Genomic DNA, 23061 nt, shown 5'->3' with positions numbered 1-23061 from the left:
TTTTATTTTATTGTTAATTTTACTTATATATTATTGTACTTGATGTCATCCATTGTTATTAATATGTTTGTATTGTTAAAACACACACACACACACACACACACACACACACACACACACACACACACACACACACACACAAGTAACCAGGCAAACACTTATTTCTGCTGTTGTAGACCGTAGACGCCACCTGCTGGATTAGCATTTTTATTCAGCACATGGGTAATCTTAGTTAAGATTAGTTTCTTACAATCAGTATTTAGTTAAAATGTCACCGATGTCACCGATTGAAACCTAAAGTGGTAATGAGGTCTTAAATGTATGGAAACACTCCTAAAAGGTATTGGATTTCAATCTCTGATTCCTGTAGTTATATACCCTGTATTAGAATGTGAAATTTAGCCTACTACTTGACAACTACAACCCTAAATCAGAAAACGTTGGGACACGAGCAGTTTAGAGCTAGTAGTCAGTTAAATTGGCTAAATAATGTGATTTGAAAACGCTGATGTCAAAAGGTGATTGGAATTATGCTTGTACTTGTTGGGGTGTCCAAACTCGGTCCTGGAGGGCCGGTGGCCTGTTGAGTATAGCTCCAACTTGCTTCGACACGCCTGCCAGAAAGTTTCTAGTATATCTAGTAAGAGCTTGATTAGCTAATTCAGGTGTGTTTGATTAGGTTTGGAGCTAAACTTTCCAGAACTTTAAAATGATTGAGATGTTTCAAAACAATTGTCCTTAAAGAAAGATAGGAAGACATTTGGGTATTGCACCTTCGACAGTACATAACATTATTAAAAGATTCATGGAATCTGGAGGAATTTCAGTGCGAAAAGGACAAGGGCACAATAATGTGGAGTTCAGACTGCATGATTTTAGCCCTGATTTTGACTCGCCGACAGGTTTATTAGAAATCGCTGACAAATGCCTGAAATCACAGGCAATTCAGTGCTCATTCACGTTAGTAGCAATCACACAGTGTGAACTACCCATGTGAGATGCTAAATATCTGGAGCTGTCGGCGATTCAAATTATGCTGTGTGAAATGTGTTCTGATTGAAAATATCATAGGCGATTACCTACAACCAACGAGAGAGAGCAGCATCCACTAGTGTGAGTATCTGAAGCGGGAGGCTGGGGGAGAAGTTAAAAGGGCTTCATTTAGGTATCCAAGAAACGGAGGAAAAACTAGTGAAAATTTGGCAGGAACACCGTGTCTTTACGTGTCATCTGAACAACACAACAACAAGATAAAAAAAGAACAAAATTTAAGAGAAATTGCTAATTCCCTTCAAAACCCAGGTGAGCAAAATACGCTCATTTTCTACCTTTTATGTAGTTAATAACAAAGATATACTACATGACCTTGCGTTGCTTTAATTCTTGCATGTGTTTGGTTGTGAGACGTAGTTTGCAGGCTGAGACAAAGTTGTCTGCAATTATCCTATTCTAAAGTAATACAGTATGAACTCCCTGTCGCGATACATCTTCCATTGTAAACATAGCAGTGACTGAACGCTGGCCCATATAGTCATGCAATGTCAAAACATCCACTAAAGTGCACCTTAAACACTTCATCACTTGGTGTCTTCAGTCCCTAATTGTCTTTTAAATGCTGTGAAAAGGAATGGCAGCGAATGGTAAATGCTTTACTGTTCCAGCTTTAGAAATAACTTTTTTTCCATTTTGCATACTTTACCAACTTTTTCTGATTTGCGGTTGTATTAGTAATTATAAATAGTTAAAAATCTAGATAGTAATAGTTACTTGTATTAGTAACCACAAAGTTTACTAAAATTTACTACTACACAACAAAAACTACTAAAAAAAACTTGTTTCAGTGAAGTTTAATAGTTCAGCCGAAGTTTAAAATTCTGTCATTATACTTGACCTTCAATTGACCTGTTTTGGTTTCTTTTTTCTGTCAAACACAAAAGAATATATTTTGAACATGTCTTCAACCCAGCATTCTTCAAAATATCTTCTTTTTTTATCTTCTCATAAATAATGAGGTAATTTTTGTGCTGACCATTACATTACAAACCACAGGCGAGGGCAAATTCTTCTGCAGGATAGCGCTCCTTCTCATACTTCAGCTTCCAAAGCAAAGTTCCTGAAAGCAAAGAAGGTCAAGGTGCTCCAAGATTAGTCAGCCCAGTCACCAGACATGAACATTATTGAGCTCAGTTTTAACCACTGGTTTATTTTATCTTCACCATGATGACAGTAAATAATATGTGACTAGATATTTTTCAAGACACTTCTATACAGCTTAAAGTGACATTTAAAAAGGCTTAACTAGGTTTATTAGGTTAGGTTAAGGTAATTAGGCAAGTTAATGTATAATGATGATTGTTCTGTAGACTATCGGAAAAAATATAGCTTAAAGGGGCTAATAATTTTGACCTTAAAATGTTTTTTTTTTAAAAAACTGCTTTTATTTTAGCCGTAATAAAACAAATAAGGGTGGCACAGTAGGTAGTGCTGTCGCCTCACAGCAAGAAGGTCGCTGGTTCGAGCCTCGGCTGGGTCAGTTGGCGTTTCTGTGTGGAGTTTGCTCGTTGTCCCTACATTCGTTTCCTCCGGATGCTATGGCTAAATTGTCCGAAGTGTTTGAGTGTGAATGAGTGTGTGTGTGAATGTTTCCCAGAGATGGGTTGAGGCTGGAAGGGCATCCGCTGTGTAAAAACGTGCTGGATAAGTTGGCGGTTCATCCTGCTGTGGTGACCCCGGATTAATAAAGGGACTAAGCCGAAAAGAAAATGAATGAATATAACAAATAAGACTTTCTCCAGAAGAAAAAAAATATTATTAGACATACTGTGAAAAAAAAACATATATGAGCAATTCCGTGCAAATGTCAACCTTGCCATGAAAAAAAATTCGTTTTTACCAAAATACGGAAACCATTTCTGTGTTTTTTGTGTAAGCAAGTATTTTACAGTACTTTAAAAATACTCAAAAATGCATCTGTCAATGTTTTCAAACTATTCTATTTGATTTACCAAAGTCACACAAATGGTAATTTCACATGCGTCACACCCATAACAGAGATGTCACATCCATAACGACACTTTTTTCCTCAGAAATGTGAAAATATTAAATAAAATAAAACCAAGCATTTTTGTTTTATAGAAAGCCGACTCTAATCCTTTTGATTAGCATTATTTATTTTGGGTTGTGCAGTTTAATTCACAGAATTTCTACAAAGTGTGTTGTATACTGTAAACTCGCAGACTTTTTTTGTCACATCCATAACGCATGCTTATTTTCTTCATTTAAAGTACAAAACACGTTTACAGATTGATATTTTTCTGCTCGCATAACTCTGTGGCTAGTTGCTCTAGAAAATATAATTACATTTTTCAATATAATGTTAACATATACTTTCTCTGTCAATTTATGTGTTGAGATTTTACTGCAAATGTCACATCCATAACGCTGGAATTGCTCATATATTTAAATTGTATGTATCTACACAGTAAGTGTGTTGTATAAATTAATATAAAATGTTTGCATAATACTTCAGTAGACTTCATATAAAGTCGGCTTAGATGTGTTTGGTTGGGTATTCAGGATGGAGTGTGTTTGTATGGATCTGTGCCAGGAGAAACAAAAAGGGACTTGTCACAGTGATCTCATAAAGAAGCTTTTAGTGAAAAGTTCTTCATAAATCCATTACACCAGAACATTTGAACAATCCGAAGGACTTTTTGGTTGAAGTTTCATGGATGCCAGTAAAGAAGCTTTATTTTCAAGAGTGTTTAAACAGGCGTCTGTTTTTCACTCAGCAGGCTGATAAGAGGCACTGAAATGCCTAAAAAACGACATCCAGTTCCCCTAATCGCAGCGTTTACTCTCCGTCACTCCATTATGTGACCGAGCTGCAACCTCTCAGTTTCCTTCATCATGTTTGTATCGTTTTCTCTTTCCGTTCTTCCCCCCGTTTCCTGTTTTTTCCTTACTTAGCCTCAATTAGGACAAAATTTGGCAACGCCACACCACAGCTGAGTGTACAGTGGAAAGTTCATTGTGTTATTATTATGAACTGCCTCTGTCTCTTGCCTTTGATTTCATGTGATCACTGTGTTTCTCAAACACAACACTGACTCACACATTGTGAAGAAATGTTTGTGTGCGTAATAAATGACACTGTGACTCACCAACAACCCAAAACAGATAAGAGATCAGAGAGACTCAAATGATATTGAAGCACGCAGAGGCACACCCAAAACACTCACTTACAATTTCTCTCAAAAACATCTTTTTTTAATTTTGTATAGTGAAGACCTTATTTCCAAAAATATTAAAATATAAACTTGTTTCAGCATTGCAGCGCAAAGCCGGCTTATTTATTATATAATTTTATACAGCATAACAAATAAATAATAAAAATATTGTAATTTTTTATTGCATAAAATTACAACAGGGGTGTCGGGTTTTCAGGCATATTTACATTCATTTATAGACATCACAATGTAAAGATTAAGAAATTAATATTTGGTGCATAACACTGATTTTCAACAAATAAAAATGAAAATATTTAAATAATTGCTATTTATATATTAGTATCTCTGTCTGGTTCTCGAATCTGATTGGCTGATAGCCGTGCTATATTCTGCAATATCAGCACTCGTACAGCCTTTTCACCCTTCTGTATTACTCCGCCCACATAGAGTGAAAGCAGATCAATAAACTCACTACAGTTTGACAAATATTGCAACTGTTGGACAACATAATGTCCTTTTGAGGCTTTTTTAAGGTGGGAATGTACTTGTTTAGATTGCAGCTATGCAGTTTATTGATAAAGTGCCTATTTTAAATATTTAAATAATAATTTTGGAGATACAGCGTGTTGGTGGCCATCAGAATGTCATTCGGAGCAGAGCAAAGACGGTTGACTTTCCGCCACAAGATGGCAACAGAGACTGTATAATTAGTCTTAAGGGGAGAAAAACTTTTACAATTTTAAACTACAGCCGATCAAATCATTATAAAACAGGTGAGTGACTGAGAGGGGTCTGGCTGCAGACTCGGTGCAGTGCAATCTGAGTTGCATCCAATGTTTTTTAATGCGCTCACCTAATCCAACCCCTAACCCTACCCATCACAGTGACGTCACTCACTCCATTCAGTGCACTCTGACATTGCATCGCTGAGTGATGCAGTCTCAGCTTGCATCATAAAGGCTGCATCCAGATACTATTGGAGTGACTTTGTAAGTTGATTTCTTTTGTATGATTTAGAGCTGTATTTATACCATAGAAATCTGGTAGTGTTAGTTTTGCTTTGGCTTTTTCGGAGTTAATTATTGTGATCTCCCAATTGCAGCAGAGAAATACTGGGAAATCTCTTTAGACTGATGGGATTGCACTTTCAATGGGTGACGTCAGGCATTGCCAAACTGCCTTGTGGATTCGTTTCCGCCGCTTCAGTGGTGTTGCTCGCTGCAGAAGATAGGACTTTCTCAACTTTTCAAGCGCTAACAGAAGCGTCAGCCAATCAGATCGCTGTATGCAAATACCCCAGCTCAGACAGTAGTCAATTGCTGACTAATTTTATTGGTTGACACAGCTATGATGATCGCTTCACCCCCAACTTCAGACACGCCCTCTGTCAAGTGTTGACTCTGAAGCCCCATGTGAATCAAGCGTTTGGTACTCGGCGGGCCTCGAGTCAATGCTCGCCTCCCACAGCCAATAGAGCCATATCGCACTGTTACTTGTTTGATATATATATATATATATATATATATATATATATATATATATATATATATATATATATATATATATATATATATATATATATATATATATATATATATATACACACACACACACACACACACAGTTGAAATCAGAAGTTTACATACACTGTATATAAAGGCACATAACCATTTAAAAAAGTCAGATGTTAATGTGACTAAACTGTTTCTCTTTTAGGTAAATTAGGATTATCAAATTTGTATGTATATATATATATACATATAATATTAATATAAATATTAATTGAATTACTGTGTATGCAGTATCTCTATATGATTATTATTAATATAACACCTTTTCAGTACATTACATAATGGCGTGTTGTTTTATGCCCCATTAACTATAGGCAGTGAAATATTTTCTGGTTAAAACTGCTGAAAAGTTTTTTTTAGGGACATTGCAACTTTATTGACATTTTCCCCATTCTTTAAATGCACTTTATTTACATTTAATTATGCAATCTTGCTATATTTCTAGTTATTCATCAATTTATTCGATTTCACTGTGTGCACTCTGGATTGTTGTAGCCCAACCTTAGGTCAAATAAGGACAAACTCAATGTTGTGTTCATTTTTTTTTTCAAAGACATTTAAATTACACTTTGTAACCCAACAGCTGAGTTTGATTACAACAACCCAGTATTATTTAAAGTTTGCTCAGTAGCAATCACCATGTGTCTGTTTACATAACAAAGGTATTAAGTGCACTCTTTCATCAAATTGACAACAATTAGGTTATGTGCATAAACTTTAAATGAACAAACTTGTACACGAGCAGTTTAAGATAAACTTTGGTTCCCCCTGGTGGTCTTTTTCCGATTAATTATTTTAAAGCGGAGAAGGTCAACAAACTTTACGGTAAACTTACTGTTTGCTGAAGTCATCTTAATTTTAATGTATATCAGATGCTCATCAATTAGAGATCGAGAGGATGTTTGGGTTCCTGATGAGTCTTAGCAGTTAGCAGACTACCTGACGTCTGAAGCCAATGAGCTCCATTACACGTTTAAAAGGTCTGATCGCTTTAATGTAGGCTCTACTAAAACACGCTGAGAGAGGATGTGTGTTACTGTCTGTAAAGCTCTCATCGCCCACATCACTATAAAAACTCAGCAGATGCTTTGACTTCAGCTTTGTTTGCATGTATTTATTTGTGCGTCAGGATGAAGGTGAGCTTTTATTTTCAGGTTGCTTCTTAAGGTTTTACTCCATTTTTATTTGCTCAAAAGCTTGAATTGGATTTCGCACGAGGCTCTTGAATACAGTGAGTGTTCCATATCATTTATAATATTTTATTCAGTTGTTTAATATTAAATAAATTCATTTTTCATCTGGTAATAAAACTTGTTTTGCTGTATATAAATAGATAAATCCAGGGCAAAGAGCGGAGTGAAGGAGAACTTCAAAGGTAAACGCATCATGCAATACTCCATCCATACATCCTGACTTTGGCTTATTGTTAATAAAATGTAAATAAAATAAAATAAAGACAACTGTTTAAATAAAATATGCATACACATTTTATATTTGTGGTTGATAGTACTAATCTAATTAATTCATTTATTGTTATTTTCGTCAACCAGTGTATATTTTTTCAGATCCACATTTAATATTTTTGTATTGGTCAATTATAATGATCAATGAAAATAGGGAAAGTAATTATTTGTATATACAGTTGAAGGAAAAATTATTAGCCCCCCTTATAATTTTTATTTTTTAATATTTTCAAAATTATGTTTAACAGATTCAGGAAATTTTCACAGTTTGTCTGATAATATTTTATCTTCTGGAGAAAGTCTTATTTGTTTAATTTCAGCTAGAATAAAAGCAGTTTTTAATTTTTTAAAACACATTTTAATGTCAAAATTATTAGCCCCTTTAAGCTATTTTTTTAGATAGTCTACAGAACAAACCATTGTTATACAATAACTTGCCTAATTACCCTAACCTGCCTAGTTACCCTAATTAACCTAGTTAAGCCTTTAAAATTTCACTTTAAGCTGTATAGAAGTGTCTTAAAAATCATGTAAGAGATAAAATAAATCAGTTATTAAAGATGAGTTATCAAAACGATGATGTTTAGAAATGTGTTAAAAAAAATCAAAACAGAAATTGGGGGACAAAATAAACAGAGGGGCTAATAATTCAGTGGGGCTAACAATTCTGACTTCAACTGTATATCCATATTATACATATTTCTATTTTTGATTTATTAATGTTAGAGTATAAGCAATCTAATGTTGCTTCCTCACATTACTCTATACTCAAGGCGGTTCTCCTGTTGTAAATGTTGTTGTCCTGCATTAGAACGCTCATTAACGTCATGCATGACTTTCACAGCCACTCCGTGTGCAAACACTCCAACCAGAGGAAGCAATCCTCCTGTCACACATGAAACTCTCCATGCTGTTGCTCGTGTGTGGGGCGCCATGATCAGCTCATGAGGGATCAGACCCAACATTCACTGCATCCCTGGAGATGCAAGATGACCTGCTTTTCTTCACTAACCGTGAGACTGACCGCTGCCTGACCACTGACCGCTGCTTTACCTATGACCGGCTCTCAGGTGGGACCCTGATCAGTGAAGATGGACCGTTTCTCTCTATCAGCAATGCTTTCTGTGCTTCTCAAAAGCTCCAATCTGTGGCTATATTAAGGCTTTGAATAAGGTCAGCGATGAATCGCTTTATTTCCAGCTACACATCTCAGTGGCGACAGGTAACCGCTTGCTTTTATTGCATTTTCCTTCCTTGGACTGTTTAAACTTGCGTAGGATTGATGTGAAATCAATGCAAACGTCGTTTTTGTGGAAATCCTCTTGTGGTTGACCTCGTTTTGCTGCTGTGCTGATTTTTGGAGTGCTGCATGTGCCTTTGATGAGAAGGAGGGGGAATGTTAAGGACACTAAGCTTCAATTTGTAATCTGATACAACCATTAATGGATTGTTAAGATATTTTGTAAGTTTGACTTTATATACGTTGGACCCCTGAAGGAATAGCCACTACGTTGGCTAATGGAGATCTAAATAATCAGTAAACAATGACCGAACCCCCTGAAGACCCCTTGGTGCTGTTGGAGATCCTGGAGGTGTTAGGTGCATGCCGTGGGAGTGTGACGTATGCTGACATTTGCGTCTATCTGAGTGGGCATTTCAGCCTGCAGCCTCTTTTAGATTTACGGAGCCTCTTATACTCCACCGCCTGTAGAGACCCCTGTTTCCCTGCCACGCTCTTCAGAGAGCGACTTCACCCACCCTGCAGTAACCGGCTCTCAGCCGCTGCTGATGTTGTTTCCCTGTTCAACCTGCTCATGCACACCCGCATGGGTCCTTCATACACACACAACTTTCAATCACTGACGCCCTGTCAAGTCTGTGGTAAGGGATTTGTGCGTTACGAATGGCCGGCCGCCTTGCCCGTCACAGGAGGAGGGACCGCCTCTGAGGAATGCAAATATGAGAACCTCCCTTATCAAGCGTTCGGTCATAACACTGAGGCTTCACACGCTCCCACCACCTCCGTCTTGGTTGCTCAGCCTCACATGCACAACCAAGTCAGCATGCAGAAGGCGCTTTCTGGAGACGCTTCCACCGAGGCGGTCAATCAGGAGGCAGGGAAGACTCCGGTGACCAATCAGGGAGACCGCGTCGCTCGTTCCTGCTCGCAGAAGAGGAGTGCCTTTAAAGAAGGGTTCCACAGCATCCCACTCATATCCTCGGAGGGTGAAACCGATCAAAGCCCTGACGGACCAAGATCGGAGGGTGAGGACTTGATTTACGCTACCCAGAAAAACCCATATCCAGACCCTGCAATTTATGCAAGTGACCCCCACATATGCACCCCGGCGTCCCATGTGCAATGTCTGCATGATCATTCGTATGCTCATTCGAATGCACCTGAAGCAGATGCGCATGCGCAGCCTTACACTGACAGCGCAAATCCGTATGACCCTCAGACTCAGTGGCGCCAGGCGAAGCACGAAAGTTTGGATGAACTCCAGACATCCACCTACTTCGGCCCGACAGTTTCCAACCAAAAGCACCAAACCCCTGTCCTTCAAGTGAAAAGCCACAGCTTGGACATCGATAGCAGGACGGCGGATGAAAGACCTGAGCCTGAAACGACTGGCCTCCAGAAACCCAGATCAGAGCGGTCTGTTCTAGAGAAAGCTGGATTGCGGAGACCGGGATCTGTTAAAATAAGCTTCGACGGATCAAGCTTCGACATTCCCGCATTTGATCCCAGCATCGTCAACTCTGTGAGGGATACCTTTAAGCGGCTGAGCGGGATGAGTTTGGATGCCTGGTATGATTGGTCGCCGAGCAGTGATTGCGTGGTTAGCGTGGGCACCCAGACGGAGCCTGCAGATCGGCGTGCTTTACGAAGCCTTATGCTTGGCGATAAACTCTCCATCGACAACCCTGACATTGCTGAGGATGACATCAGCACCATCTTCCGCTTCCTAGACGACATCAGCATGTGTGGCTCCATGGCAGTGCTGCCCGGAGAAGGAGGCGGAGCTCCTGAAGGGGGCGGGGCTGGGTTGCCTGAGAGGCGTGAACGTTTGGGAAAATTACGGCGGTTGTTTCACTCCATGGAGGCACCTGAGGAGGGCGTGAGATGGGGTGTGGGACGCCTCCTTCAACGTGTCGCTGAATTGGAGCAACAGCTAGAGCCTATCTCAGAACTACGTGAGAAGTTGGCCCTTGTGCTCTCCACGCTGGACCGACTGGAACAGAGGGAGCAGGCAGCATGCCCGCATGTGCATCAAATCCACGTACAACCACAGCTCACACCACGGCCCACCATACAGCAACAACAGGGGTCCCCAAGAGTCAATCCAGGGATGATGGAGGGCGTCAATGAGGCAGCTGCGAAACGCAGACGCCTGTTTGTACGCAGGAACTCCAGGAGCCACACAGAGAGCAGCGGGTCTGAAGCCCACAGAGAGTGGAGCATCAGCTTCAGCAAAGAGCCACACATACAGGCTGTTAAGGTAACATGATAGAAATATCTGCATAGACAAGGCAAGGGATCCAATACCAAATACTTTTTTTTTTATCTGTTTTTGTGATTGAACTTTGTGGTTATAGAATAATTAAATATAGAATAGCATGTTAGCATGCTACTACTGCCATATGAAGATATGAGAAAACTACTCTTACAGAACAATCACAAGTTTTTCATCTATAAATAGCATGTGAATCACACATGAGAAACGCAACAAAACATAGTTTTGGAATAATTTAATGTGAAAAAGAGATGCTAGTAGTATGCAGAGATGTATAAATTACTTAAGTAAAAGTACAAGTGCTCTATCAAAAAAATGATTGAGTTGAAGTGCTCTTTAAGCACAATACTTAAGTGTAAGTACTAAAGTATTCAACTTTTTTTGTACTTAAGTATTGCAATTTTAAATTTATTTAAAAATTTACAAGTCAAATACTGAAAGCAAAAGTTCAAGTATTGTGTTATGTAGTTATTAAAGAAGACATTACATTTTTTGTTTATTTTAAAAATCTTTTTGGGGGCTTGTGATTCAGCAGAACGAACAGAAACATGGTTTATGATTTCCTATATATATATATATATATATATATTTATATATATATATATATATATATATATATATATATATATATATATATATATATATATATATATATATATTTATGTATGTATATATATATTTATGTATATATATATATATATATATATATATATATATATATATATATATATATATATATATATATATATGTGTGTGTGAAGCTCCCCTGAATTATTGTCCCTGTTTAACATTTTTAAACCATAAAATTTTTAATCACTGATTTCTAATAACTGATTTATTTTATCTTTGCCATGATGACAGTACATAATATTTTACTAGATATTTTTATTAAGACACTTCTGAACAGCTTAAAGTGACATTTAAAGGCTTAAGTAGGTTAATTAGGTTAACTAGGCAGGTTAGGGTAATTAGGCAAGATATTGTATAACGATGGTTTGTTTTGTAGATTGTCAAAAATATATAGCTTAAAGAGGCTAATAATATTAACCTAAAAATGGTTTACTTTTAATTAAAATCTGATTTTATTCTAACCGAAATAAAACATAAGTTTTCTCCAAAAGAAAAAATATTATCAGACATACTGTGAACATTTCCTTGCTCTGTTCAACATTATTTGGGAAATATTTAAAAAGAAAAAAATTCAAAGGGGGGCTAATAATTCTGACTTCAACTGTATTTGATGGGGTCAAAAACACCATGCAGCGTGACACAGCCTTTACGATAGCCAGCTAGTTAACATTGAGTGAACATTGCAGCATATTATGAACTGCGGGTAGCTAACGTTAGTTAACTTATCTGCTTCCAGATAGCTCAAACTGCTGTGTTTTGTGTATTATACCATTTTTAACTTGCCTTGTTATGTTACTTCAAATTCGACGATGAATTTTTGAAGGCCATTATTTTACAATCTTTAAAATTATGCACCTCATTCCATATGATTTGTCTTTCACTCCGACAAATGCAAACATAGACTCTAAATAGGGCCACGGGGGTCTTCTTCTTCCTCATCACCACAAACAGTTGAAAGTGAAAGAGTTGAAGGTGGAATTTCTGGGTTTTCCATGTTGAAAACAAACCAAAGTGCTCTCAATGCAGGCAGGCAGCCATCTTCTTTGATTGTTTAAATGATGACGAGCCAACTTATTCAAACCTGTGACAGAGCCATCTGCTGCTCTGGCAGTGATCACGTGGGTTTGGAATGATTTGTAACATTTTATAATTGTAACCAGTAATGATGCAGCCCAAGTATTTAACTCACCCAAAATATGTACTGAAATAAAAGTGGAAGTAGGAGAAAAAACAATACTCCAGTAGAGTACAGATACTTACTTAAGTACAGTAGTGAAATACTTCGACATGGTTACTGTAAATCTCTGGTAGGGTGCTGGTCTGTTGCCAATGAGAACTTTAGCATTCAGTTGTAAGAATTTTGCTTGACAGTCATTTTGGCTAAGTAGGGCCATCAAAATGGCTGAAATAGCTACTTTAAATAGTAAGCACTCTTTAAAATTACAAAATAAAAGTAGAAAAATCAAACAGGTTGAGTGTTGGAGTCATTACAGCCAATGGAATAATTATTAAAATTCCTGTACATTTTCCAACTGAAATTGTCATGTAGAAAATTACATTTTTATAATTTAGAGTTAATCTCTTTTGGTAGTATGCATAATTAAAAGTCTTGTTTGGCTTCTCAGTCTGATAATTTAGGTGGAGTGCATAAAAAAGATGGCTCCATAGTACAGGAAGTGACGGGTTTTCACCTTATGCCACCTGAGATCCACAGTGCACCACGCCGCACATCTGTCCAGAGCACCACTCAGCATCTGACCGACAGACCCAAAGTGACCTGGAGCCAGTCTGACTTAACACCCCTCGACCTTCAGGTAACCTGTTTGAAAGCAAAGTTTGAGTGTAACTTCATCAAAATTCTGTCCATTTTGTAAATATTATACTTCAGTCATAGTGTAATGCAGCTTTCGTTTTTCACTATCTCACTGTACATTAATATTTATAATGACTGTCATATAGTTTTACCATTATAAGACACCCAAATTTTTTTTTTACTATGATTAGTTCAAAAATAGTTCTTGTCAGGCCAATATAGAACAAGATTATTTTGATAGCACTGTAAAAAAAACTGGCGACGCAGTGGCGCAGTGGGTAGCACTTTCGCCTCACAGCAAGAAGGTCGCTGGTTCGATCCTCGGCTCAGTTGGCGTTTCTGTGTGGAGTTTGCATGTTCTCCCTGCCTTCGTGTGGGTTTCCTCCGGGTGCTTCGGTTTTCCCCACAGTCCAAAGACATGTGATACAGGTGAATTGGGTAGGCTAAATTGTCTGTAGTGTATGAGTGTGTGTGTGAATGTGTGTGTATGTATGTTTCCCAGAGATGGGTTGCAGCTGGAAGGGCATCCGCTGCATAAAAACTTGCTGGATAAGTTGGCGGTTTATTCCGCTGTGGCGACCCCGGATTAACAAAGGGACTAAGCCGACAAGAAAATGAATGAATGAATAAATGAATGTAAAAAAACTTAAGGATCACAGCACAGCCCCGAAATACTTGATCATATTTATTTTTAATACTTTGCCACAATTCTTCAAACCACTGTGGGATTTACACATTGGTTAGCAAGATAGTTTACAATTATTTAAAATATAATATAATTTAACATGATCACTTATTCTTGAAAAAGTGTTTAATGGGTTTCTTTCACCCAAACATTATTTCACCTGCATTTTCCTTTCACAAATAAAATTTAAGGCATTAAAGTAGACATTTTACTTGTATTTCATCTGCTTTCTATGTAAAAAACTTTTTTTATGTTATTTGATTTTTGTTAATTTTCTTTGACACATATACATCATTAGGGTCTTTTTTTATCCAAAACATAAAAAAATCTGCCTTAAAGGTGCAGTAGGTGATTGTCTTCAGAAACATGTTTTGGTTGTGCTGGTTGGAAGCCTCTTCACATTCCAATAGTAACGATTAAAGTAAATAATCTAAATGTATTTATGTCTATTTTTATATTCTGGGTAAGGCATAAGACTAAAAATCCAATGTTCATCCAATTAAAATTTGTCAGGTCGACAATTTCCCTAATTTTGATAAGTAGCCCAAACTGTCTGCCAGCAAATGCAGATTTGTACATCTGCGCACCCGGTTCATGCAGATCCGCTGTTAAATTTGCGCCACGTTCACGTGCACACCAAGAGAGTGACAACGATAAAAACAAATGCTTAATCAAAACTTTAAAATCCTGAATCATTATTGGAGTTAGTTTTGCAATCAGGAGGAAGGATGACACCATGGCTGAAGTATTTCTTTTAGACAGGTAATGTTCTGTTTTAAAACTATTTTAGTTACGCAAAACTGATGTAGATTGTTTTGTTTTATGAATGGGTTCAAGAGTTCACACTCAGCTGATGATTTATTATAAAGCTTATTTGGCATGCTGTCCCGGGAGAGAGCCCTGAGCTCATAAGATCCTTGAGCCCGGGGTTCCCTCCTGTCGCAAGGCAAGAGGGGATGTTCCCCTGCTGTAGTAATGAACAGGTAGTGATTGCTCTTAAGAGACAACTACTTACTAGGTGCATGTCTATCGTGCCGATTTGGATTAATCAATTAACTTAAGTTGCATGTTTATGGACAAAAACCGGGGTAAACCTACGTGAGCATGGGGAAAACGTGTAAACTCTGCACAGAAACGTCAGCTGGCTGTGAGGCAACAGTGCTTACCACTGGCCCACTATGCTAACCAATGGACTCTAGGAAAGGAGGAGGAGTAGGGGTGGAAGGGGGGATTCTTCAAAACGAAGATGACTGTGGTTTGAAACCTAGGGTATTTATAGTGGCTAAGGAGTCGTCTGATTGGGGAATCATATATTGGATGTAGCAGGGCCAGCAGCAAGCATGTGATCAACTCGAAATTAGTTTATAAATAAACTTCACTTAAATACACAGACGTGTTGTTCAGCCACTGAAATCTCCCGTCGAAAGAGTAATGTGACTATTTTTAATTTCATAAGGGACCTTTGACAGCAGTGATAATGTAGATTTTTATTTAGTTTAACAACAAAACATCAGTAAGTAGCGCTATTCCGCCTAGCCTGCTTGGAAAATGGTTTTATATACATTGGTTCATTTTTGAACAATGACAGCCTCCCAATACTGTTTACCATGCTACTCTGAATATTCGCTCTGAAATAGCATGCAAGTATGGCTAAGTAATCAGTTTAATTCCTGCACACCGCCAGCCAACAAAAAGCGAGTGAGAGAGTGAGACCAGCGATCCTTGCATGCATGAAATATTGCACATTATGACAAGTTTTGCTTGCTACACAACTGATGACGTGCTAGATATAATACAGTGTTTCGTTCAGAATTGAAGTATTATAAAGTACTATAACGTTTCCTAACTGTCAAATGACATGATCTAGTAGTGGGGTGTCTCCTTCCATCTTTGTCGTGCGCATTCGTGATTTCAGGAGGCGTGGCTTTGAACGGCAGGGGAGGGAGATATGTTTCAAACACTTCAAAGATATTATGCTAACGAATAGCATTTAGGCAGATCACCAGCTGCACCTTAAATAGAAGATGCACGAAACTGATCATAGAGCCTTACAAAAGATGCATGTGTGCATATAAAGCTGCACTTATTACGTCTGATGTTTTTTTTATTATTGTTTTTTTTAATTTTCAAAAGAAAATACATATATAACTTACATAATCTCTCATACAGAAAAAGACTTACAGATCTTGTATATGCTTTGTATTTTCTTTCCTTTAACAACAACAACAGCTATAAACAGTAAAACGTGGAGCTACAAATCCTTTAGAAGATTTCGTTTAAAGAAGTGAAGATACTTATTTAGACACATCCCACATAGCAAAATTTCTCTGGCCCACACAATCAGGTTTTGCTTGGCCCACATGCCGCAGTGAATTACGGTACATGACTGGACCAAATCTGGCTTCCAGACAAGGGCCAAACACAGACCATATCTGGGCCAAGTCTCAGCCAAGTTAATAACTCATAACTGGGCCTGAACTGGGCCAGATAGGTTGGTGTGTCACGAGTGCAATGAAATTGATAAACCCATGGTGTGATGCGCTTTAGGCACACTATGGGCATGCTTTTTCTCAAAGTGACCTGATTGGTAGAATTTTTTTTCTCTACTCAAAAATGATTTTAGATTATTTTAAATGTGGGTCAAGACTGGCCAAACTCACATGGCCCACTTATCAAATTTATAAATCTGGGCCAAATACTACGTTTTTCATCTGGCCCAAATCTTGTGTGCCGCCTTAAAAACGGTGCCACCTCTGCCAAAACCGGGCCACGTTTGGCCCACATACTGTATGCCAGTGCCGGATGAATGCCTGCTGTGCCAGCTTTTTGCCAAATCTGGGCCAGAATTCTTTGCTACTAGGGATAATATTACATTTGAGCTACAATTCAAGAAAAATTTGGGCATATTGGTGAAATATACACAATCCATTTACTCCAATGTGAAAAAAGCATTCAGTGTGTTCTTAATGAAAATGGCATATGTAGTGTGCACTGTATCAATCCATTCTTCAACTGTAGGTGACTCTAACTTTAACCATTTTTTCGTAATTACTTTTTTACTAGCTGCTAGAAGAATAAACAACTGTTTCTTGTCTTTATTAATCAATCCATTTAAATTGATATTACCTATAGAAATATAAAGATTCACAAGTGAAGGGATGTCTGACGCTTTGTGTATGTATTTGACAGGCCCCTGAGTCTTTGGAGTTCTGGACAGATGAGATTTACACACCGGCCTCTGACACTCTTCTTCGGCGTTCGCATTCGTACACCCGTTGCAACAGGAACCAGGCGTACCGCATCGCGGCCCTCAGCATCACTGCCACCATCATCCTCATCCTCATCATCGTCATTCCAGTCAGCACCATGTAACGTACATGCGGTCACATGACATGCCTGAGGCTACTCTGAATGGTACATGTTTGTTAGATTATATTATAAAGGTTTTACTGAACGCATGATTTCTTCATGAGCCCGACTCTGCAAGCATGGCAACCTGTCCCAATCTATAACCTATGCAAAATAGACTTCCTTTGGACCTTCATGGAGCTCAACCTTTAGTTTTGTTTCTGAATTGAAGCAGGTTCTGAGTTAAATGCTTATTCTGCAGTTTACGGATTCAGGACGTTCCGGTATACCCTCTTTGTTGATGGATATTGGGGATTTCCCATTAGTGTAATGTAATTCTCCTGAAACATGAAACGGCATCCACTTGCTCACACAGCGGCAGGCGTATCTCTCTCTCTCCCACACCTCCGCTCTCTCTCTCACACTAAGTTCAAATGTTGGGAAATTCCACTCATGATGCCAGAAAACGTTACACGTTTGTTCACTTTTCCCTAAATGTGGAAGATGTGCTGTGGTGGGAGTGATCTTCTTGCTATCTCTGCTTTTGTTTGATGCTTATTCCTCATTTAATAAGCTTAGTTTTGATCACAACCAAAACAGTGCAACAAAATGTAATATCCTCCCTCGCAAAAGCTTAAAAGAAAAGGAAAATGGGCCTCCAGAGATCCAGAATGGATGCATGATGGTGGATCGATACCGGCACACATTTTCAATTTGCTGAACAACAGCATTAAGGTTTTAATGGGCTGTGATGGGACTGAGTGAGTGAGTGTGGTCGGGAGAGAGAGACTGAGAGACGAAAGGGAGTGTTTGGCCTCTTTAATCCAGCCCGAAGGTTTCTGAGTCCTACTTCTGTCTGCTGCGGCTGATTAATGAGTGAAGCTTACGATTTCCTAAGATAAAAGAATTTCCAATTGGAATTAATTTGACTTTAACTTGCGGTTTAATTGATTACAGTTATAAGTCTTTCTCCTTCACTTATGCAATAAAGGATATCCCCGAATCCTGCTATTACTTGGACTTTTAATATCGGAAGGATTCGAGCCATATCACAGGCCAGAAAGCAATCACCTACAACCTGCATGTCCATGAAAGGTGGGCAAGCCAGAAAGAACACAAAAGATCGCAGATTTTGCCTCAGTTGCTTGTGCACCTACATAGGCCAGGGAAGTGAAGTTTATTCACACAGCTTCTGGGTGGTGGGTGTGCTAGTAAGGACTCTAAAGCCTCATTTACATTACAAGTGACTCACAGCGGCAAAGTGACAAGTGACCGTTCATTTCAACGGAGAATGAGCGACTTCCGGCGACCTATGTCTAGGCGACCAATGATGATCAGATTTTGTGTTGTTTTAGCCAAGACAATTATGTTTAGATGTCTATTAAACATCTTTTTAAAAACAACAAAAAAATGCTGGGAAGCCTCATTCACACTACAAGCATACCTGCCAACACACCTGTTTTTCCTGGGAGTCTGAGAGACGAAAGGCAGTGTTTGGCCTCTTTAATCCAGCCCGAAGTTTTCTGAGTCCTACTTCTGGCTGCTGTATTGTTTTGTCTCCCAGAAAACTCCCGGAATCCCCCCGAAAATTGGATCTGAATTTTCCATGTACAGATATAATTGGAAATCCACAGCTCCCAGACTACTCTCCATCTCCACTGACTTCTGGTCTGTTGCTTGTTGTGAAAAAAAGGCACACAGTGGCTTCTCAAATTCCATTTGGTGCCAGTTTATTAAGAGGAAGTGACATTTTTGTTCATTGACTCATTGGATGGAAGCAGTGCTTTATTCTCAAATGTTTTATGCAATGTTTCAGTTTTGCGCATAAGTTTAATTCAAATATTTGGATGGAAACAACTGTTTCGGTTCTACTCACTCTGCACAGAGCACAGAGGATGCTAATGACCACTGCCCTTAATTGTAGTTGCTAGCCCACCGACGCACCAATGAAAAACCTCCAGTTCTACTCTGAGTAATCCAGGTTGGAATTACATTGGTGTCTCTAATTCTGTTCACACTATATAGAGTGGAAGTGTAACAGCCAATTACAGCATGGCAGACACTCCAACAAGGATGTTAAAGCCTTTAGGTTTTTAGATGTGTCTTGTGAGGCTAGAGTGTATGTCTTTTGAGTGTGCTTTATTTGCATGGCTTCTACTATCAGGCCAAAGTTACACTCAACCTCCTAAAACCTCATTACCCATTCAGGTCAAGGGACCTCTTGAGTTCTACTTGGACCATTCTGGGTTGTATTTATACCAGCATGAGAGGCAGGCATGCTAATTAGCACTGTAAAGACTGCAGGCTCGAGCGTCCGACGCTAGTGTGTCAGATGAGATTTATTTGCACAGTTTCTCCTTTAAACTGTGGGATTCGAACTTGTGTAAATGCATTTGAAGTGGCTGTGTTAACAAAAATGCTAAAGACCACACCTTTTGGCTGGAGTCACTAGTATGCCACTAATGGCCTGTTTCCACTCAGTGGTACGGTATGGTTCGGTACGCTTTTATAGCCGTTTTCACTGTCAAAAGGTGTAACGAACTGAACCGTACCGTACCACTTTTTCGGCACACTTCCGAAAGGGTACCAAACACAAGAAAGGGTACCAAAATGCGGAGCTAGACGCGCAGCTAAACACTGTTGGTTTACAGAGATACGTCATTTGCTCACGCAACAAGCCAGAATTAAAACAAAGGAACTGCCATGTTTTAAATACACAGCCGAGAGATTACAGCGTAATTTTATACACGTATAGTAGCAAGCCATGGTTGACCCGAGCTCAAACAAACCTTGTCAACGTCATGATGAACAATCACAAAGCCAAGAAGAAGAGCAGATTGTACCCTGTGCCCCGTAGTTTTTTACAAGCCTTTCGCTTTCTTGCTTGCGCTCGCCGCGCATCTATATTTGAAATAAGGAACTTCTTGTGTTAATGATAATAACGTGCATTATTGATTATTGATGTGCTTTTAAACCCGATCCTGACAGAAACTGTTTTTTTTTTTCGCGTCACTCTCGCCTTTGTCAAAGGAGAACCAGGAAAAAAAGGAGCACATTATTTTTTCAGCAAACGTGAACAAACTGCCATGTTTAACTATTATCATCACCACCTTTTGGACTTTTATGAACTTGGAATGATGGAATTACTCTAACAAGAGGTTACATGTGCTGCTAATAATTACAGACACAGATGAGAGGTCTGCTCTGACAGTGGGTTAAATTTTGCGTTATTTTTTAACCTAAATAAGGACTAAATGTATGCTGTGTGTAACTGGTTACTCTGTTCATCAAGACGACGACAAGGTTTGTTTGCGCTCGACCATGGCTCGTTATTATATGTATATATTATTATCGGGTAAATGTCTCAGCTGTGTTTTTTTAAAATGGCGCTTCCTTTGTTTTTATTCTCTTGCTTCTACGAGTGACGTATCTCTGTAAACTAATAGCGGTTAGCTGCACGTCTAGCTCTACCTTTTGATACCCTTTTTTTCGTGCTAGTGTAACGGAGGCCAGCTAGTAAGTGCTGTGCAGTTAAACCTCACTCCTCTGACCTCTAAAGGTGCTCTAGTGACGGTATAGAGGCCATGGTCTTTAGCGTCCTTTGTAGAGCAACCGACTTCCATGCGGAAAGTCGCCACTTTGATACCAGCTCAAAGTGGTTTGGGTGGCGTAGGACCGGCAGGGTTACATTGGTACTGTGACCCGGATGGGAGTGAGGTTTAGGGGGGGTGAGTGTAACGGAGGCCAGCTAGTAAGTGCTGTGCAGTTAAACCTCAATCCTCGGACCTCTAAAGGTGCTCTAGTGACGGACCGTAGAGGCCATGGTCTTTAGCCTCCTTGGTAGAGCAACCGACTCCCATGCGGAAAGTTGCCGGTTCGATACCAGCTCGGAGCGGGTTGGGTGGTGTTGGATCGGCGGGGTTACACTAGGTGTCCCTTGACGTTGGAAATGGCTATAAAAGCGAACCGAGTCATACCGTACTACTCCAATAGATAGCGGCCGAGTGAAATGACTTGCCTTAAAAGGACTTTGGCATACTAGCTGGCCTCCGTTACACTTTATGTCCATGCAACTACCCAAAACATCTTAGCAGTGCTTTGGCAACCATGCACCCTAGCAACACCCTGGCAACCCAGAAATGTGCTAACCACTAAAATCAACTTAGCAACTGCTTAGCAAGTGTTGGCTATACTTTCTGTGGCACAGAATTAACTGAAAACTGCAATGTGAAGCCTTGAATGAGATATCCTGTTTTAAGGAGGCAATGTTGGAAATGTTATGAATTTTCTTTTCTTTAGAAATAGCCTATGCATTTTCCCTGTTTTATTCTTATTATAATTTATGGGAAATGTTTGTCACTATATGATTGTATGAACATATACTTCTGAACAGGGATTTCTCCTTTTTCAGGGCTCTTTTGACTGTGAATATATGCGTTTGTCTCTTCATAAAGCTGGTTTTGATTATTCAACAAGGCTGTTTCTTGTGTGGTGTTTTTCTCCCACCAGTTAAACAAGCTGACATGTATACTGTACATGAGGTGGATCATGCCAGTGGTAAAATCTGATTGAAGTGTGTGTTTTTTCTGTAATATTATCAGCAATACTGCTTCTTCCTGCTTTTCCCATTGGAGTTTTAATATTTCAGAGCACATAAACGTGTATTATCTATTTATGATCTGTCAGTTCCGTTATTGACGTGAAAGCACTTAACCGCACTTACACACATTGTCTCTCAAACTCAACCCAGGCTTCCTTCTAATGTAAGTTAATCTAAAATCTCAGCTGCCTTTTGGCTCTACATACATATTTAAAAAAAGTAATATATAGAAGATAATTTAAATAAGATTATAAGATTTAGTTTTAAATCTTATAACCCTGAAAGATTCAAAAAGCACACATATTGATCTGACCAAAACTGTGAAGAGAGACCTAATTTAATTGGAAATCTAATAAAGTTTCCTATAGAATATTATATATAATATCAAGACATAATTCATTGTATAGATTTCTGTACGACCAGTTTTATATTTATATAATAATAATAATAATAATAATAAATAAAGCTTTAAAAAAAGAGGCCACAAATGGAATGTTTATCTATCTATCTATCTATCTATCTATCTATCTATCTATCTATCTATCTATCTATCTATCTATCTATCTATCTATCTATCTATCTATCTATCTATCTATCTATCTATCTATCTATCTATCTATCTTACTGTCTGTCTGCCTGTCTGTCCGTCCATCTGTCCATTGATCCCTCTGTCCAATTATCCATCCATCCATCTACCTGTCTCTGTCATTCCATCCGTTCATCTAAATATCCATCTATCTGCTCATTTGTTTGTTCATCAATCCATCCCTCTATTTGTCCATCTATCTATCCATCTGTCTGTCTGTCCGTCCATCAATCCATTCATCCATCTATCTATCCGTCTGTCCATCGATCCATCTGTCCCTCCATTCATTCATCCATCCATCTTTCTGTTCCTCTGTCCTTCCATCTGTCCATTTTGATATCCATGTATCTGCCCATTAGTTTGTTCATCCATTCCATTCCTCTATTTGTCCGTCCATCCATCTGTCCATCCATCTGTCCCTCTGTGCTTCCGTCCGTCCATTAAATTATCTACTATCTTTTTGACCATTTGTTTGTTTATTCATCTATCCACCCATCCATCTATCTGTCCATTTATCCATTTATCTATCCTTCCGTCCATCCATCTAAATATGCTATACCATACTATCTATCTGCCCATTTATTTGTTCATCCATCCATCCATATTTATCTCTATTAATCT

The 23061-nt window shown here is 38.7% G+C and overlaps 2 protein-coding genes across 5 annotated transcripts in view; both read left to right on the top strand.

Moving 5' to 3' along the window:
• Window positions 1-23061, top strand: part of LOC101882393 (uncharacterized) — a 771022-nt gene that overhangs the window by 517791 nt on the left and 230170 nt on the right. The gene's annotated exons all lie outside the window — the stretch shown is intronic.
• Window positions 912-18494, top strand: minar1l (membrane integral NOTCH2 associated receptor 1-like). 4 transcript variants are annotated; one of them, XM_073930265.1, is made up of 6 exons: window positions 912-1113; window positions 6955-7031; window positions 7134-7175; window positions 8108-10763; window positions 13034-13222; window positions 17096-18494. In XM_073930265.1, exons 4-6 carry the CDS (start codon window positions 8808-8810, stop codon window positions 17276-17278), a joined length of 2328 nt encoding a protein of 775 aa, XP_073786366.1. In that variant the 5' UTR covers window positions 912-1113; window positions 6955-7031; window positions 7134-7175; window positions 8108-8807; the 3' UTR covers window positions 17279-18494. The 4 variants fall into 4 exon arrangements, with proteins under 4 accessions (XP_073786366.1, XP_073786365.1, XP_073786367.1 ...); XM_073930264.1 differs by lacking the exon at window positions 912-1113 and having other exon boundaries at window positions 6561-7031; XM_073930266.1 differs by lacking the exon at window positions 912-1113 and having other exon boundaries at window positions 6608-7031; window positions 7144-7175.

The sequence above is a fragment of the Danio rerio genome, chromosome 18, assembly GCF_049306965.1.
Source record: "Danio rerio strain Tuebingen ecotype United States chromosome 18, GRCz12tu, whole genome shotgun sequence".
NCBI lineage: Eukaryota > Metazoa > Chordata > Actinopteri > Cypriniformes > Danionidae > Danio > Danio rerio.
Note: the sequence above shows the minus strand (reverse complement) of the source record. Positions and strands in the feature narration are given on the sequence as shown.

Excerpts from the sequence above, each read along its gene's own strand:
- minar1l (XM_073930265.1), top strand. The coding sequence starts at position 8,808 with ATGACCGAACCCCCTGAAGACCCCTTGGTGCTGTTGGAGATCCTGGAG. Across the intron at positions 10,764-13,033 it reads CACACATACAGGCTGTTAAG|TCTGATAATTTAGGTGGAGT; the intron begins GTAACATGATAG and ends TTGGCTTCTCAG. Across the intron at positions 13,223-17,095 it reads TAACACCCCTCGACCTTCAG|GCCCCTGAGTCTTTGGAGTT; the intron begins GTAACCTGTTTG and ends TGTATTTGACAG.